At 39.0% G+C, this 19,250-nt stretch overlaps 1 protein-coding gene across 1 annotated transcript; it reads right to left on the bottom strand.

The window, feature by feature from the left end:
* Positions 1-3,340: 3,340 nt before the first annotated feature.
* LOC117514530 (steroid 21-hydroxylase) lies at positions 3,341-19,167 on the bottom strand. The gene is made up of 12 exons (XM_034175039.1): positions 18,908-19,167; positions 16,778-16,969; positions 14,396-14,485; positions 13,684-13,838; positions 13,441-13,536; positions 13,198-13,308; positions 11,819-11,905; positions 10,925-10,993; positions 6,714-6,827; positions 6,459-6,625; positions 3,733-3,836; positions 3,341-3,650 (listed from the first exon to the last, which is right to left on the bottom strand). Exons 1-12 carry the CDS (start codon positions 19,038-19,040, stop codon positions 3,409-3,411), a joined length of 1,560 nt encoding a protein of 519 aa, XP_034030930.1. The 5' UTR covers positions 19,041-19,167; the 3' UTR covers positions 3,341-3,408.
* Between the last annotated feature and the right edge of the window lie 83 nt (positions 19,168-19,250).

Genomic DNA, 19,250 nt, shown 5'->3' with positions numbered 1-19,250 from the left:
TATATACAGAATGATTGATCTTTATCTCCTAAGAAGACAACATGATTTTTTCCTTTAATCTTTTATTTATTTAAATGTATTTCATTCATTCACTATTATTTAGGTCTTATTTTTCTATTTCAGTGAATTTATTTTTAAATCTGTGTAGTTTTTTCTCACAGTCTCAGCTGTACTGTCTTTTTCGTGTATATATATGACAACCATGATTTCCTTTTCTAACATGCTGCATTTTATTTTTCTTAATAGATCAGGACAATAATATTTTTAAAATGCCAAAATCAGTCACACACATGTACTTGAGTTTGGAGTTTTCTGAGGACCAGCCTGTAGTTTCTGTCAGGGCCAGTATCAAAGACAATAAATAACAGAGTTGTGGTGACGTTTGCAGGCTGTTATGTTTGGTGGCTAATGCGAGCTAATATGAAAGAACATTCATTGTTTTAACAGTCTTCATCATGCTGCAGTGAAATAAAATAAAAAAGACAAATCTAGCTAATATGTTTACTTTGTACAATTCATTTTCTGCCGCTTATCCAGGCCCAGGTCGTGGTGGTATCATACTGAGTAGCTCATCCTGCACTTCTTTATCCTTGGCTTGGACCTCTATCTCTTCCTGGAGGATCCCAAGGCATTTGGAAGCCAACTGGAAGATAGTGAGTGTCCTGGGTCTTCACTGGGGCCTCATCCAAGTTTCTTGTGCCTGGAAGACCTCCCAATGGAGACCACCAGGGGTCATCGTCAACATGAGGTCCGACCCACTTCAGCTGACTCTTTTTGAATGCAAAGGAGTAGCAGCTCTACTCTAAGTCTCTCCCAGATATTTGCACTTATCACACTGTCCATGAGTGTAAGTTGCTAAGCAGATACCATGTGGTGGAGCAAATTCAAAATAAGGACAAATCAACTTTGTCTCAGTGGCTTTTGGTTACCCACATTGTTCAGAAATATGTACTGATGCACAGCAAAGATATAAATCAACATAATGAATATTTTACATATTAGATTTTTTTTTAATCTATCCAAATGTAATCCCTTTGTAATCACCAATATTTCAGCAAGTAACTGAAATTTTATGTTTTTTTCTCATTACCTAACAAATTACCATTACATTTATTATGTAATTTAATGAGGTAACTCCATAACATGTAAGTCATTAGTCCTCCATACTGGTTGATCGTATGGGTATTTCGTGGTCTGTCCGATGATAATCTTCAACTTGGCTTAAATTGGAGGCAAAGTCTGTTTAGAATGTAATGTAGTTCCGGCTGTTTCTGGTCTGAATCAAGCACCAACCAGCTATGGGTCCCGTATTCCATCACACACATTCCCAGTGGTTTGAGCCTTTGTAACAGTAACCCATAGGCCCAAACTGTAACTAAGCCAAAAAAGAAAAATCTTCCTGCCATCCGACAAACACAACACCATCATAAAGGGATTAAAATAATAGTTATTATTATCAAGTGTGGTGAACGACTCAACCACAAAGCTCTGTAGTTTAAAACAGTTTACTGAGGTACTTAGCTGGGGTTGGTACATGGTAAGGCAGTCCAAGATAAGCAACAGTACAAAAAACATCAGGCAAAGGCATGGTCAGGCTAACAAGCAGGCGATCAAAAAACACAATGAGGCTGGTAGGATAAGGAAACACAGAAACAGAGTTGGAGGGAAGGCACAAGACGCATCAATCTGGCGAGAGACAACTGCAACCAGTGGATCTTATATACACCCAGGTGATGAGCTACAGATTAGTAACAGGTGTGTGGAAAGCACCAGAACAAGGGTGTGGCCAGACAAAGTGAAACACCCACCACCAAGCACCAAGAGACAGACAAGAGAGATAGGGACAGAGAAAGTCCAAGCAAGAAAGAGGCCAACAAGAGAACTGACAAACCCAGAAAACAATCAAGCAAAATAACTAAAAAAACAAGCATAAGCAAAAACCCCAAATCCTGACAATGATCTATATTATAATAGCCAAGTGGCCTCAGTGTGAGTGTATGAGTGTGTGCGTGTGTATGGCTTCAATCACAAAGAAACTGGGGAGAGCTGACATTTGCCATTTGGTATGCTAGTATATTTTGGGTCCAGGATAAAGTATGTGAAAATGGAAAGTTGTTAGGGCTAACATTTTTGGAGAAATTACTGATATTAAATAACAACAGTGAACAATTGATGTTGCATTGTTTCTGTGAATTGTTCTGTAATTTATGTCTGTAGCATGGCCCAAGCAGAGGGTCACCCCTTTGAGTCTGGTCTGCTTGAGGTTTCTTCCTCAGAGGGAGTTTTTCTTTACCACTGTTGCTCTGGGGGTTAGTAAGGTTAGAACGTACTTGTGTGAAGTGCCTTGAGGCAACTCTGTTGTCATTTGGCGCTGTATAAATGAAAATAAATTGAAATTGAAATGTTGTGCTGCAATGCACCATGGGAGTTTGGGGTTTGGGGATTTTAAATATTGCTATTGTGGTTCATGTTAGTTTAACAGTGTTGTCAGTGTTATTGCTTTATTGTGTTTTTGTAGTGCAGTTGTTTTAGTCAGTTTAATTAAGTGCCATGTTGCCATTACATGAATGAAGTTACCGTCTCTGTTTGTGGGTGTGTAAAAATAAGTGCGCGCATGCATGCAATTTTGAACACAGAGAAACTGGGGAGAGCTGACATTTGCCATTTGGAATGCTTATGTATTTTGGGTCAAGGATGAACGCCACCAAAACAGAACAATATTTTTGGAGTAACTATGGATATTAGCTACAACAATGAACAATGGACATTGATAATTACTTTTTGGACTCACATGCCAATCCAGCAAGTGGTGGGAAATCATCTATATATTAAAAGTGTATGTGCGTGCATGATTTTATATAATAAGTCCAATGTACGTACATAATAGAATTGTAAATATGTTAAAAATGCATGGATGACACAAGAAAGTGAAAACACTTATTAACATTGTGGTCCCATTTAAAAAATCAAATGACAAAATAGAAGTAATAATAATAATAATAATAATAATGACGATGATGATGATAATAATAATAATAATAATAATAATAATAATAATAATGTGTATATGATAACAAGAACCTAAACAATTTATAAATACATTTAGACATTAAATTAACATTAAAAAAATAAATATTTAACAGAAAATAAAAGGGTTGAGTTCTTTTTCTAAAAATGGTTGAGGTCTAAGGTTCTAGTAATATTCTGGACTCACACACCATTCCAACTCATTATAGAAACTTTGCATAATTTATTACCACCCTTGAAAAATGTCAGCTACCTACTTTATAAACACTACCCAATATAGAGCCCACAGACAACACGCTAATATAGGTTATATTTCATAATAGATAAGAAAAACTAATTGATCTGGATTTAAGTGGACATTCTAAAGTCTCTAAGACTTATTCACGGTCTTGGATGTGCTATAACTTTGTAGGGTTTGACCTTCAGAACCACACTGGCGACTCCTGTCAGGTCGGGCAGAGAAGTTTCATTCTCAGGAAGCGCAAACTGAAAGTCTCTCAGCAAGTAAGCAGTGAAGAGAAAGAGCTCCATTTTGGCAACAGACTGCCCCAGGCACAGCCGAGCCCCTCCTCCAAAAGGTATCATGGCACGGGCCAAAGCTCCTCCACCCTCCAGGAAGCGCTCTGAAAAAAACAGAAAGAGAGGCTACTTCATTGGTGCTCCGCTGAGCCTTTTGCAAAGTTTGTGCTGTGGTCATGACTCTACCTGGTCTGAAACTGTATGGATCCATCCAAACTGCAGGGTCATGATGAGCTCCAAACAGATTAGGAATGATGATGGTGTTCTTCGGAATGAAGTAACCTGCAATACTAAACATGTGCAATGTATCTTTAGTGAAGATTGTACACATTTGCTGTGGTGCAGATAATACAAGTGTTACCAAGGAATATGTATGGAAAGTGTGATGGCATCAGTTAATTTTTTGCCTTTTAGCTTTTAGGTTTACTCCAAAACAGAGGAATGTCATTGTTCCTTTATGCAAAATGAGATGCAAAACAAATTTTGTTGTTCAAGGAGTTAATACCTGATACATGACAAATTTTTGTGCCGGGTTTTTTTTTAACTCACTATTACTAACCCTACTCCTACCTCCAACCCTAACACCTTAGCCATAACCTAATTCTACTCCTTCCTTCCACCCTAACCAAACCCCCCCCGCTACACTTTTAATTTCATGCAGCCATCACGGAATGAATGAGAATGAATTTGTGCTGCCGTGACAAAAATGAGGCGCTTTTCGTCACAATATCACGAACCAATAGATTAATGTATAATGTGATTAGAGTATAATGTGCTGCTGAATCACGACTTGCCGTGAGACTGGGTTGGAATAATAGCAATCAGATTGTAATCTGTCAGATGCAGAACTTGCTGCATTGCCTTTTAGATGTGTCATTAAAGAGAGAGGATTCCAGGTGAAGAAACAGATCTGCATGTGAACTGTCAAAGTGAGTGAGCAGATAATTTATGAAAGCAGACACCAAAGCTCCCTGAAAAGATGCATTGAAGCAGTGAGGTGAAGTATTGGATTTTCTATTATTTTTCACTTTTATTTCATTTCAAAATTTTGGCTAACAATTTAGTTTCTGGGCAGCATGTTGACTTGGTGGTAAGCACTATTGCCTTACAGCAAGAAGGTCACAGGATCCCATCCCACCTGGCCATTTCTGTGTGGAGTTTGGATGTTCTCCCTATGTTTGGTGACTCTAAATTGGCCATTAGTGTGAATAAGTTTGTCTATCTATATGTGGAGCTGTGATAGACTGGCATCCTGTGTAGGGTAACCTGTCTCATGCCCCATGACTGCTGGGATGGCCTCCAACTACCCTGTGACCTTTGTTTGTAGTAATACTTTGGATTGCTTTGTGTGTTTTAATGGCAGTGCCACATGATGCTCCTTGTTGGAGCAAAGTATTCCAGGCCTCACATAAGCAGGAAATAGGATTTAATAGTATCTCCTGAAATTAATGTTCTTCTTACTATTTTATTATTTTAAAACAATTCTCATCTAAACAACATCATTTTTGAAAGTGACTTGTGCTCACACATTTTCCTTACTTGATTTATATTCATTACACATAGCAGCTTTTAAATTTTAAAAGGGTTTAGACACCTCAAATTTGCCATAAATGTTTGTACAAACAAGATAAGATGAAATAGATCAACAGACAGATCCTTTGGCAGTGGACTCCTTCCAGACATATGTCCACATGGCTACTTAAAAATATATCTGAGTTAAATTTTGTAAAAGAAATGCAGTCGTCAAATAAATTTGTTGATTACTGTGCACTGTAGCAACATGAGTAATGTTACATACATGCCCGTATATAGAGGGGGTTCAGGGGGTTCGACCCCCCCCCCCCCCCGAGAATTCTGCTGAGTTTTTTCTGCTGATTTTTTTCTGATCTGGATATCAACGTTATGTATTTTCTTTTCATTGATAATAAGCAACAAGCACTAACTGTTACACAGCTATTATCACACACCCTCAAGTTTCAATTTCCTCTGCCAGAGTAATCCCTTAAGTGATGAAAGGGGAAACTGCTAGATAAACTTTTCCCATGGGGGTTGAGAGTTTTTGCTCCCTGGTCCCTATCCTCCTCTGATATCAAACAGATTAGTAGGCTTGTAAATACCCATGTAGACACACAATTACACTTGTCTGGTTTGTAAAAACATGTTTGTATGTATAAGCTGAGAAATAAAGGGAGCTTCTCCTTCCTGTTGCAAATACTGTAAAGGTGCAAATATTCGCGTGGGATTTATTATGCGAATTTCGCGAGTTAAACAAGGTCACCAAATTAAATACCGCTATTTTAATACATAACGTACATATACGTACATATTCAGAATGTAAACGCGAATATTAATACTGCTAAATACGAGGTGTCTTAGAAAACTATCCGACCTTTTTATTTTTTGCAAAAACTATATGGATTTGAATCATGTGCGCTTGCATCAGCCAAGCTTGAACCTTCGTGTGCATGCGTGAGTTTTTTCACGCCTGTCGGTTGTGTCATTCGCAACCGACAGGCAGGTATAAAGTTTGCATTAATGTTATCTTGGTTCTTCCTGGGTGATTCTTATGGCAACTGATCCAATCCCAAGCAAGGACTGTTTGTATATAAAAATGTATTTCCTAAAATTATACATTTTGGGTTTCAAATGAAATTTATGTAGCTTTTTACCCCTCGAAATCCTCAAAAAGCTTCTGCTTCGGGGGGCGTTGCTCCTCCTCAGCCCCCCACGAGGGCGTTGCCCCTTGACCCCACCAAGGGCCCTGCAGCCCACTGGACCCCCAACTCAAGGATTTGAACCCCCCCTTTCACATTCCTATATACGGCCCTGACATACTCTGATTTAAAGCCACCTCTCCCAAACACTTCTCTGTGTGATCTTCCATTATTGGTGATTATTGTAGCTGAGCTGACCTGCTGTCTCTGATGGCTCTGTGTGGAACCGCCAGTGGAGCGACCGGTCTGAGTCTGAGAACCTCACTGATCACAGAACCCAGGACAGGAAGTCTGTGTCTGTCACTGTACTTCGGGTATCGTCCCTCCAGCACCGTCCGCAGCTCCTCATACACCTTCGTCTGCACCTAAACATGAACGTCAGTCAGAAGCTCAGGTAAGCACCTCTAAGTGTTAGTGTGGTGTTGGAGGTGTTTTTGTCAAATTCTGTCCTGCCTCTGGTCTGTGCAAAAGGAAGGCCACAGTCCAGTTGAGCCAGGCTGCAGTGGTCTCTGTTCCTCCAATCAGAAGATCCACAATGTCCATGTGAATGTTAACTTCCTTGAGATGCTGAAAACAAACATATGATGATGTTATTGAATCATGGGTGGATTAAAATGGGCCCTCGGCCCTTTCAGAGTGAAATGGATTTTTCAGGGCGCCAATACTGATACCGATATTAGGGAGAGAAAACAATTACAATACCAATATATCTGCCAACATAAAAATAGCAATCAGTTTTAACATTTCATTAGCACATGCTGCTGAAACCTCAGTTTCTCTAAGGGAGTCTTCCCAAGGGATCAATAAAGTTCTATCTAATATGATCTAATCTAATCTAATCTAATTATCAAACCCTTATGACACGTGCAGCTGCTTTAACCTCCACTCAGACTGTGATTTCACTGTACATCAACTTTATCTCAGTTATCACTTTAAAAACAAGTCACCATGACACAAACACTGCAGTTAATCTGTGGTTCACATGTGTGTCAAACCACGGGAGGCGATTCATACAGATCAGCTGTAATCCATTACACCACTAATAAACTAGAAGCACTCAGAGTGCAAACCTCCGCCAAGGCCATGGGGTCACTGACGCCATAACATCTACACGCCGTGGAATCACTGAACCTAAAAAAGTCTAACAATGATGTTTGCTCAGTAGTAAAAAAAAGTTTCATCTGCTGTGACTGGATAGCATGTATCCTTAGCGCTTGGCATCACAGTTTATTGCAACTTGCACCTTTCCCAGAAGCTACTATCATCTGAGCACTGATACTGATATTGCATGTGTTTATAGACAAAAACAAGAGTCAAAATTCAATTTATTATTCAACTAAACTGCAAATATATTAATTTTTTAACATTTATGAAACACTTCTCTAAACAAGGCCATAGGGTCACTGACACTAAAGAGATTCCCTCCTTGGCACAGTGATCTATTCAACAATTCAGTGTTACTACCAAAACTATGATACATACACTTTTCTTTCCTTTATATTTGACATCCTTGACCATGAAAACATACCACTAGAACTTGGAATCACTTTTATGTCTTTATTAGTTCAAAAGTTATTGTATAAAAACGATTTTTCGGTAATGGCGGTTTTCTTCTGGATCTAGCTCCATAATATTTGAAGCTACATCAAATCTGATGACACCTTACTGAATCAGTACAGATTCAGCTACATTTTGGTGTTAGTTGTGCATCTCTAGCTTCATTTGTCACCTCACACTGACACATTTTCTATTTTCCCTATATTTTTGCATATTCTGGATCACCAGATCCGGAATCCGGATCCGATCATCACCAAACTTTGTTGTTTGATCGAACATTTGACTATGTTACACCCTAATTTTTTTCAAGCCTTTCTGCCTTGTTTTTGTGGAGTTAGAAACTACAATGTCAAAATTCCCCCTATCCCGCAATGGTGAAGAATCATTTAAAAAATTCCTGGATCCGGATCGTGATCCGGATCAACACTAAAATTTAATCACGTGTTCCTCTTGTCATTTCCATCCACTCCACAAAACTTCATCAAAATCCGTTCAAAACGTTTTGAGTTATCCTGCTGACAAACAGACAGACAAACAAACAAACGTGACCGAAAACATAACCTCCTTGGCGGAGGTAATGAATATAAATATAATAAACAACCCACCAGCCCGTGTCATGGTTCTTTCACATCACTCAGCATTTGCATAACGTAGACTTTTGGTCTATTTTGGCCTCACCTAAATGGTAAACAGACTGCATTTATATCGCGCTTTTCCATCTCGATCAGAAGATCAAAACCCTTTACAATGAGCCCTCGCTCATTGTAAGGTGATTCACCCATTCACACAAACGCACTCACACATCGATGTCAGGGTGCTAACATGCAAAGCGCTCGCTACACACTGGGAGCAGTAGGGGATTATCCAAGGGCCCTTAGTGATTTTTAAGTCAGGCTGGGGTTTGAAGTGGGGATCTTCTGTCTCAACATTTAACCACTCGACCATCACCTACCTGGCAACATAGTGTAGCGGTATGAAAGTCCTGGGTCCCAATTGAAAAGACGTTCCCGCTAGCTTGGCTAACAGGGAGTTCCCCTTTGGCTGACCTGGTAGAGGAACATTTTTTTGGTGCGAGCCGCGTGGGTTCGATCCCTCACCGTCGTCCCGGCCACGAAGGTCCTGCTGCTTCAATCGTAACTACTTGTCTCTTCACTGTAAAATGCCTCTGATTGAAAATGAATGGCAGCTGGTTGCTTTTCTTCTGTCTCTTGTAGCTAATGTAACCAAGGGGTGATGGGGGTCCCAGCCATGCTGGATGGCGTTGTCAATAATGGCACTGTAATGCCCGCTGCTGGACAGAGTATACAATGACACTATTCCCTCCAGCCCAAGTGTTTTTTTTCTACATTGTTTATTCTGTAACATAAAATTTTTAATTCCTGCAAAATAATGCCAACAATGTCATGTTTGTGAGACCCTCAAATCAGTTCACGTTATCAGCCAGCAGTTAGTTTTTGTCAGTTGCTTTGACACTGGTTTCAGAACCTTGATGTCACTTCTCACAACTCTCGATACAAAATTCACAAACAATAATCAAAATGTTTCTCCATGTGGAGGTGGTAAGTGTATGATCTGCATCAACAAGTGACCCTTCTTCAGGCCATGGACACTGCCTGCGATGACATGACAGCAGACGAGTGTCAGGCCTGGATTCCCCATGCATGAAGGTACTTTCCAAGATGTTTGGCAAATGAAAACATGCAGATGTGGATGAGAACTTGTGGCCCAATCCACAAGACAGGGTTGATGGGGATGACGAGTGATTGTTGATCCTTTGTGTAGCTTTTTTTCTTACTGTACAGTAGCCAGGTGAGGAACACGGCAGTTTGTTCTGCAGGACGTGTTTGTTACAGTAATTGTTTATTTCATTCAACCCGTCATGTCATTTAGTTTGTATTCATCAATAAATTTCAGCTTTGTTCAATGATCCCGCTGTGTCTGTGGTATTCTCTCTACTAATCCTTTTACAGTGACATTTTGTGTAGCACAGGATGAAACATGTATCACATATTTTGTACCACAATATTTACTGGTTTTACAAACAACTAAATGGTGAAACTACATGTATGTTGTGTGTTGGTGAGCTAAAGAAATGTCCCAGTGGTATTTCATGATAAATGAGTTGTTTGAACCAATGGTTCTGTGAGTGCAAGCTTTCTTTAAAGATATGAATACACAATGCAGTGTTTTGGACATTGGACAGCCTGTGATAGAAATGGTGACTGTTCTGAATTTTGTATCTAGAGTTGTGAAAAATGACATCAAGGTTCTGACACTAGTGTCAAAGTGATTGACAAAAACTGTATAACCACAGACTGATAGTGAGAAGCACAAATTTAAATTCAGCAAACAGTGCTTCCTTCCCCCTGATGACAAAACAAATATTTGAAATGTGTTTTAATGAAACTTTTTTCAGATACAGGATGAACAAATATTTGATTGTCCTGAGGTGCTTCAGTTCCCATCATACAATGGGACAGTGTTTTGTACCTCCTGTGTGTGTGTGTGTGTGTGTGTGTGTGTGTGTGTGTGTGTGTGTGTGTGTGTGTGTGTGTGTGTGTGTGTGTGTGTGTGTGTGTGTGTGTGTGTGTGTGTGTGTGTGTGTGTGTGTGTGTGTGTTTTGACTTTGTATACAACACATAGTGTTTTTGTACTTTACAAAGTGTAGCTTTTTTGTGAATCAGACACTTATTGTGCCTCACTGGTGGCCTCCTCCAGTTTTTGAGGAGGAAAACACATCTCCATGTGATTTGGGACTGTTGACCTTTACCCCCTAAAACCCCGTGCATCATTCCACTCTTGCATTGAACACAGCAGCAGGATTTTTCCCAGTTTTACCTTCAGTTCCACGCTTAACTGAATATGTTAATTTTATAATTTAACTGTGGTGTCCTATGAAAGGAACCAGCAGGGGGCTCCAGGCCTACATCAGCCTGGATCCGCCCCTGTTTGTGGGTCGGTGTTGGTGAGCAGAGCGTGAGCAGCAGGTGTAAGCCGCAGCAGCCTTTATTTGCAATAAAGTTGTGTTCTTTCCACAACATAGTCTTTATCTTCTCAGGATTCACACACTTCTGGATACACAACAATAACCTTATGACAGGATGTACCTCTCCATGGTGGTCAAGGCCCTGAAGCAGAGAGTCTGTGATCGTGTTCCTGTTTTTCTTCACTTGTGCCTGAACAAACAAACAGCTGATGGAACAGAGTGCAGCAGGGACTATCACGGTTGAGATTATCTACACATTAATGATGAACGTTATCACACGTGATAAAACATCTGAGACACGACAATAAAAGAGAAAAATAAAATAAAAACAATATAGATGTGAATGGTGTCAGTGACATCACTAAAGTGGTGATGTGAGGTCGTGTCTGGATTTGCTTCATCATTTCTTTTTGTGTTACTTACACTGATAACAATGTACAGAAACAAACAAAAGAGCCTGTTCAGCTAATGACTGGAGGCTGTGTTTCATTTTCTGTTTCTGAAGGACTTAAATACACTGGAACAAAAATCTTAAGCTGTCTGGATTTTTGATAAAATTACGATGTTTGATCATTGTTTTCTTCATCAGTGGTTCAACAGAAAATCAACCTTGAACTATCAGTATATTCCTATTCCAACAAACCCTAAGCACCAAATGTTTCATCTTTAATAAAGTAATGATTGAGTGATCATGTCACAAATCTATTAAAAAAACTTGAACAGCTTGATTTCGTTGTAGGTGTACTTAATAGAACATGACATCACAAAGGCAGCTGTCAATAATCATTCAAACATTAAAATGATTGCAAAAAGTTGATTATGTACAACCCAAGACCACCTAAAAGGAATTACTCTCTGTATTTTTAAAGGTGAATGGTGGCCTTACATTTTACTTATTGCTATTTATACATATTGTGCAGCTTTATGATTCTCAAGAGTTTTTGGCACTCTCATGTGAGGTTTTTTTTAAAAGAGAGACTTTTTCAGACATTTGCTATTTGTTATTATTACTGACCTTATAACTGTTGAGGTGTTTTCTTATTTGCTCGTCTCTCCGGGCTACCAATTTCAGCAAACGGGCAAACATAGGATTGGGCAGTTTCTTCAAGAGAACAGATGACATAATGTGTGAAATCTCTATATGCACAGATGTTTGTGTGTCTGACACAGACAGTGGAAGCAACTTTCACCTTGGGGATGATGGGGTGATCGAGGTGGATGATGCACCACTGTTGTAAGGCATTCATATATTTAATTCTCTCTGCTAAATATATATATATATATATATATATATATATATATATATATATATATATATATATATATATATATATATATATATATATATATTTTTTTTTTATATATTTTTTTTTTTTTCATTTATATAGCACCAAATCACAACAGAGTTGCCTCAAGGTGCTTCACACAAGTAAGGTCTAACCTTACTAACCAACAGAGCAACAGTGGGAAGGAAAAACTCCCTCTGAGGAAGAAACCTCAAGCAGACCAGACTCAAAGGGGTGACCCTCTGCTTGGGCCATGCTACAGACATAAATTACAGAACAATTCACAAAACTAATATATAGGAAATGCAGTTGGTGCACAGGACAGGAGGGTCTCCAGCACAAATACCACACCCATTTCTGGATGGAGCTGCACCTTAAACAGAGAAGAAAAAACTGAATCAGGCATTAGAAGGACAAGAAATGTAGTATAATTTGTCAGCATTAAACAACAACAAAAACAGGAAATACTAAGGTGATCGCCGGCCACTAGAATTTAGTTGAGGCTACGGCACACTCCGTTTCCTAATAAAATGAATTAAAAGTAAAAAGCATAGAACTATATTATGCCAGTATGCTAGCCACATGAAAGGGAAAATAAGTGCATCTTAAGTCTGGACTTGAAAGTTTTCACAGAATCGGGGAGATCATTCCACAGAACAGGGGCACGATAAGAGAAAGCTCTGTGACCCGCAGACTTCTTATTCACCTTAGGGACTCAAAGTAGTCCTGCACCCTGAGGCCGTGTGCATTGCAGGAGCAATGTTTTGGCACTTTGTATGGTTAATTTAATCATTTGTCAGCATTTATTTGATATTACTCATTATTTGTAACAAGCAAAGCACAAATTCTGATTCATGTTCCTTCTGAGCTGCTTTATTTTGTGGGACTTCTGTAATAAAGTGCACATTATGTCATTCAATCAGGTGATGTTACATCTTCAGAGCAGAAGATGTTTCTTTGGGCTGCTCCTGTGTTGATTTTTTTTTTTTCTGAAAAGACAAAAGTCGGTCTCTGTGCACCCCCCCAACATAAACACACACACACACACACACACTTCCGCTGTCTGTTCTGTCAGCTATGTGATGGTGGTTAATGTTCTTGAGCGTACTCTGAGCAGAGGGAAGGAGTCCAGAGCAGAAATCCAAGCGGAGCCCCACAGAGCAACGATCTCATTCAGACAGCTGTGCAAATCCTGCAGTTCAGGTGAACTCTTGTCATACTGCAGCACACACAGATGAAGACGTGCTATGATGAAAACGTACGGTGTGAAACTGATAAAAATGTAAGGAGCAGTTTAGCAATGAACAGTAGCGATGTCATTTGTTTTAATTTAAAGCAGGAGAAGACTCACTTCCTTCCCAAAGGTCAGCGTGGTGATGACATTACTGGCTGCCACCATGAAATCCTCTGACAGATCCACAGCACGGCTGTGACAATCCATCAGCACCTTAACAGTGAGCGGGGTGATGTTTAAAAGTTAACATCAAACCGTTATTGTGCAAGTGTTTTTTTTTTTTTTTTGTGAACACTTTGAAGGTTTTCTGTTGCAGTGTGTTGTCAGCATTGAACAGTGTGTTGCTGTTGTCCTCTGTACCTGTCGCAGGTGTTGAGCCTGTCTGTCAATCACATCATGCAAAGACTGCTGGGAGCAGTGCTGCAGAGCGCTGTGGACTAGACGCCGGTTTGCTCGCCATTCCTCAGTGTAGTGTCCCAGAGAGATGGAGTGTCCTCCTCCAGACACAATATCTCCTGACAAACACACATGCACATGCACACTATCATTTTGCAGTTTGACCTCTGTGAAAAAGTACCCAAACACTCACTCACTCATCTTCAAGTGGTTTTCCGAGTTCGGGTCGTAGGGGCAACAGCTCCAGCAGGGGACCCTAGACTTCTTTTTCCCGGGCCACATTGACCACCTCTGACTGGGGGATCCCGAGGTGTTCCCAGGCCAATGTGGAGATATAATCCCTCCACCTAGTCCTGGGTCTTCCCCAGGGTCTCCTCCCAGATAGATGTGCCTGGAACACCTTCCTAGGGAGACGCCCAGGAGGCATCCTTACCAGATACCCGAACCACCTCAACTGGCTCCTTTCAACATGAAGGAGCAGTGGCTCTACTCTGAGCTCCCCACGGATGACCGAACTTCTCATGCTATCTCTAAGGAAGACACCAGCCACCCTCCTGAGGAAGCCCATTTCGGCTGCTTATATCCGCGATCTAGTTCTTTCGGTCATGACTCAAACAAACAACAAAAAAAAAAAAAAAAAAAAAAAGAGATGAAAGAAAAAAGTAAAACTTTTTACCTGTGTATGAAATTGGTCTTCCTGCAAAGTCAGACCACTTCTTCACCAAAGCTTCTCTTATAATTTCAGTGCTATTTAGTACAACCATGGCTGGAAAAATAAACAACAACATGCATTATTTATTAGATGCATTACACAGAATTTTATCTAGCCATCCACGCATATAACCCCAAATCAGAAAAAAGTTGGGATTGTGTGGAAAATAGGGACCCCCCCCCCCACACACACACACGATGCAGTGATTCTTGCATTTATTTTCACTTCTGTTTTCTGTTTCATTGCACACATTATGAACCTATATTTCATGTCTTATGTGGTCAGCACCTTTCATTTGTTAATATACATTACATTACATTACACACACACACACACACACACACACACACACACACACACACACACACACACACACACACACACACACACACACACACACACACACACACACTTTTAGGCACAAAGCACACACTTGTAACACAAATATTTATGTGTACAAGTGTGTGCTTTGTGCTTGAAAGTGTGTGTTGTGTTTTTAAGTGTGTAGTGGAATTTCCTTGTGACTAGTATTCACTCATTGATAGTATGTTTACAGTTTTTAATTTTAATTTTTATATGTATTTAATAACTTTAATTGATGTATTTTATTTTTTTTTACTTATTGCAATTAATTATTTTACTGACTGTAGCTCTTTGATATTTATTTAAATGTAAAGTGCAATATAAATAAAATTTATATTGCACTTTTTATTATTTTATTATTATTTTAGTATTTATTATTTTAGCATTTTTATTTGTATTATTATTATTATTATTACACTCAACAAAAATATAAACGCAACACTTTTGGTTTTGCTCCCATTTTGTATGAGATGAACTCAAAAATCTAAAACTTATTCCACATACACAATATCACCATTTCCCTCAAATATTGTTCACAAACCAGTGTAAATCTGTGATAGTGAGCACTTCTCCTTTGCTGAGATAATCCATCCCACCTCACAGGTGTGCCATATCAAGATGCTGATTAGACACCATGATTAGTGCACAGGTGTGCCTTAGACTGTCCACAATAAAAGGCCACTCTGAAAGGTGCAGTTTTGTTTTATTGGGGGGGGGGGGGGGGGGGGGGGGGGGGGCAGTCAGTATCTGGTGTGACCACCATTTGCCTCATGCAGTGCAACACATCTCCTTCGCATAGAGTTGAAGAGAACACCTCTCCAAAGTGCCAGACGCCAGCGAATGTGAGCATTTGCCCACTCAAGTCGGTTACGACGACGAACTGGAGTCAGGTCGAGACCCCAATGAGGACGACGAGCATGCAGATGAGCTTCCCTGAGACGGTTTCTGACAGTTTGTGCAGAAATTCTTTGGTTATGCAAACCGATTGTTTCAGCAGCTGTCCGAGTGGCCGGTCTCAGACGATCTTGGAGGTGAACATGCTGGATGTGGAGGTCCTGGGCTGGTGTGGTTACACGTGGTCTGCGGTTGTGAGGCTGGTTGGATGTACTGCCAAATTCTCTGAAACGCCTTTGGAGATGGCTTATGGTAGAGACATGAACATTCAATACACGAGCAACAGCTCTGGTTGACATTCCTGCTGTCAGCATGCCAATTGCACGCTCCCTCAAATCTTGCGGCATCTGTGGCATTGTGCTGTGTGATAAAACTGCACCTTTCAGAGTGGCCTTTTATTGTGGGCAGTCTAAGGCACACCTGTGCACTAATCATGGTGTCTAATCAGCATCTTGATATGGCACACCTGTGAGGTGGGATGGATTATCTCAGCAAAGGAGAAGTGCTCACTATCACAGATTTAGACTGGTTTGTGAACAATATTTGAGGGAAATGGTGATATTGTGTATGTGGAAAAAGTTTTAGATCTTTGAGTTCATCTCATACAAAATGGGAGCAAAACTAAAAGTGTTGCGTTTATATTTTTGTTGAGTATATTATTATATTTTACAAACAATCAAACTCACATTTTATGCCCACAATCACAAAGCAAACTCATCTCCCATGTCCATATAATATACTACATTACTATATTACACTGCTTTGTACCAGCACCAACTATATTGTTGTGTGGAGTACTGTCCTGACAAATGTTCTTACTTGAATTCCAGTTTGTTTGTGTTTTTTAATTGTTATACCTGGTCAATAACTACATATTTGCTTTTCAGTATATTTTTTTTGTTGTTTTATTATTGATGTTTTTGCCATTACTTGATCATTGTATGTCACTAATTTAAAAATCATGTAGCATTGCATTCAGGATTTCTTCTAAAAAAAAAAAAAAAAACATTCCCCTTAAAGTCAATATCTGCTTATTTTTATGTATTTGAACATTGTGTAAAATTCATAGATCTGAAACGTGATGTTTACTTGTACTTCCGCATTTAAGGCGGTAGATGTTCCCGTATCTCTGGGCCAGGTGGGTCAGGTGAATTGGCAGGTGATCGTGCGCCATCTCCATCATATTGCCAATGAGGAAGAGGCCTCGAGGTCCTGGGAGGGAAGGAGCCGAGGGGTACAGGAGAAACTGATACAGATACTCCAACAGCCCCAAGTGAACTCCTTGGAGGAAATTTTAAAATATAGAGATTTAAGAAAGAGAGAGCAATTACAGAAATCAAACAGATCTACAAGTAAATGGAATCATTTTCTTCAGTATCTGCCCTTTGTATTAATTATTGTAGTGTCCAAAGATTACAGTCAAACAACCGTATTGTAATGATTTAGAGGAGACCGGGAACAATGAAACTTTTTTTTTCCAGTTTTTTTGGAAACTTTTTCAATGGGAGCTCCCCTTTCCGATGCTTTCTAATGGTGAAACATTCACACGTTTACACACCAATGCTAGGAGCTCTTATGAAAGATACGCAACTGAAAATTGGAAACAAGTTAGTTTTGAATGTCCTTGTCAAGGACACTTCAACAGGATTCACTGGTAATCTTAAACTGTTTTAAACTATCATTCAACCCAGCATCCATCACATTGGAGGAAAGGAAAAAGGAAAAGGAAAAAACACATAGAGATAGGAGCTTCTTACTTGGCAATTTAGCATTTACACTTATATGCACACTGGTTTTTAATGTCATTTTTATAGGGTTGTAATTTTTATCTTTAAGCTGTTTTAAGGCAGGTTTTACAATTCAGTTTTAATCTTTCTTTTATTTTGTGATTTTATTTATGCTGTATCTGTCTTTTTGTGTTATCTGTCACTATACTCTGCTCTGCAGTGGGTACTCATGCCCAAGAAAAATTTCCCTGCGGGACAATAAAAAATTTGATTTGATAAGTGAATAAACAATCCTTCACATGACTATTTGTCAACATGTAAAGTCAAACCAATATTTGTCTGCCGAAAACAGATGTATTTACATGCGTTTCATTTAAAGGTTGGTAAGGTTAGACCTTACTTGTGTGACGTGCACTGAGGCAACTTTGTTGTGATTTGGTGCTATATAAATGAAATAAATTGAATTGAATTGTATCATGATATTATACACTTTAAAAATTGACACAAATTGCAAGACGTTCTATTGTTACAACCTACTGTAAACAAATGGTCAAGTTGTAGCAGTAACTGTTGCAAATTGTACCAATGGCAGGGAAGAAGTTGTTAAAATTTGTATCACAATAACTTTAATGTATTTTTGATGGATTTAATACAGAGGGGCTGGTTGATTACTGATAATGAAGTACAACTAGTGTTTTTTTATTAAATAATCAAGCAATATGATAAAACCATGTGAAAAATGTGTATATGAAATAAAATGTTTTTTTAAAACTCATCTGTGTGTGGAGACAAAAGGGGTGGTGATCACCATAAAAATGTTTTGCAACAACAGAAAACTGTATTTAAAATGTGATGAGATGTTTTAAACAAGCATACATGATGCTTTCAAACTCCAATACAGCTCCACCTGATTATTGGAAGAAGTGCTGTTACAACTTGCTCACTTAGTTATATCTGTCACCAGTCTCCCCTGTTTCTTTCTTTCTTTTTTTTTGGCACTGCAAAAACTGATATCTAAGAAAGTAAAAAAAAAAAAAAAAAAAAACTTTTTTAAAAAGAAAATTTGACTCAATTTTTGTCTAAACAGAAAAACAATCTTGTCGAGCATTTTTTACATAAAAAAATGTCTTATTTTGGTATAATGCATCTTACTTTTTCTTAAGTTTTTCCAGCTAATATCAAGCTGCATTTAACCAGTAACAAGGAAAAGCAATGGATTTCAAATCATCCAAGCAAAGGAACAATATATAAGGCACATTTTGATTATTCAGTGCCTAGACATTTTGGTAGTTTTGAGAATTCTAACCAAGTAAATATTTCTTACCCCAATGGCAGAATTTATTTATTTATTTATTTTCATTTTTGCTTAATATAAGACAATTTGTCTAGCTTTCGGATTATTTGGCTTATTTTGAGAGGGACAGTTTTTAAAGTGTACCCATTAGTTTGTTGAAATAACATATGATTTAAAATGCAGAAAACTGAACATGACCTGTAGACTTACTTCTTTTGTCGAGTCCCTTTCCAGGTTTGCTTTGCCAACCAGAAAGCCAAATTAAAACCATCAACACAAGCAGAGAGAAAAACACAGCTCCAACACTGATCGCTGACATCTCCAACACCATTTTGACTCAACAGTTGAAACCTCAGAAAGGTTGTCCTCGAGCTGTCCGTCACATTTATAGCTGTCCCGTCGGGCTACAAGCATGCTTCACTGACATCAAGGATGTCTAAATATTTATTTAGGTCAACATATCTGATGTTCAGATGGATAGAACACGTAACAAGACGGATGATAAACAAGACAACACGGAATATGTGAAGGGCACGATAAC

Source organism: Thalassophryne amazonica, chromosome 7 (assembly GCF_902500255.1).
Source record: "Thalassophryne amazonica chromosome 7, fThaAma1.1, whole genome shotgun sequence".
NCBI lineage: Eukaryota > Metazoa > Chordata > Actinopteri > Batrachoidiformes > Batrachoididae > Thalassophryne > Thalassophryne amazonica.
This window is presented reverse-complemented; position numbering and strand designations above follow the sequence as displayed.

Coding starts and splice junctions, on each gene's coding strand:
- LOC117514530 (XM_034175039.1), bottom strand. CDS start 19,040: ATGGTGTTGGAGATGTCAGCGATCAGTGTTGGAGCTGTGTTTTTCTCT. Junction 14,486..16,777: donor CCTTAAATGCGGAAGTACAA/GTAAACATCACG, acceptor TTATTTTTCCAG/CCATGGTTGTACTAAATAGC. Junction 13,839..14,395: donor AAGACCAATTTCATACACAG/GTAAAAAGTTTT, acceptor TGTGTTTGTCAG/GAGATATTGTGTCTGGAGGA.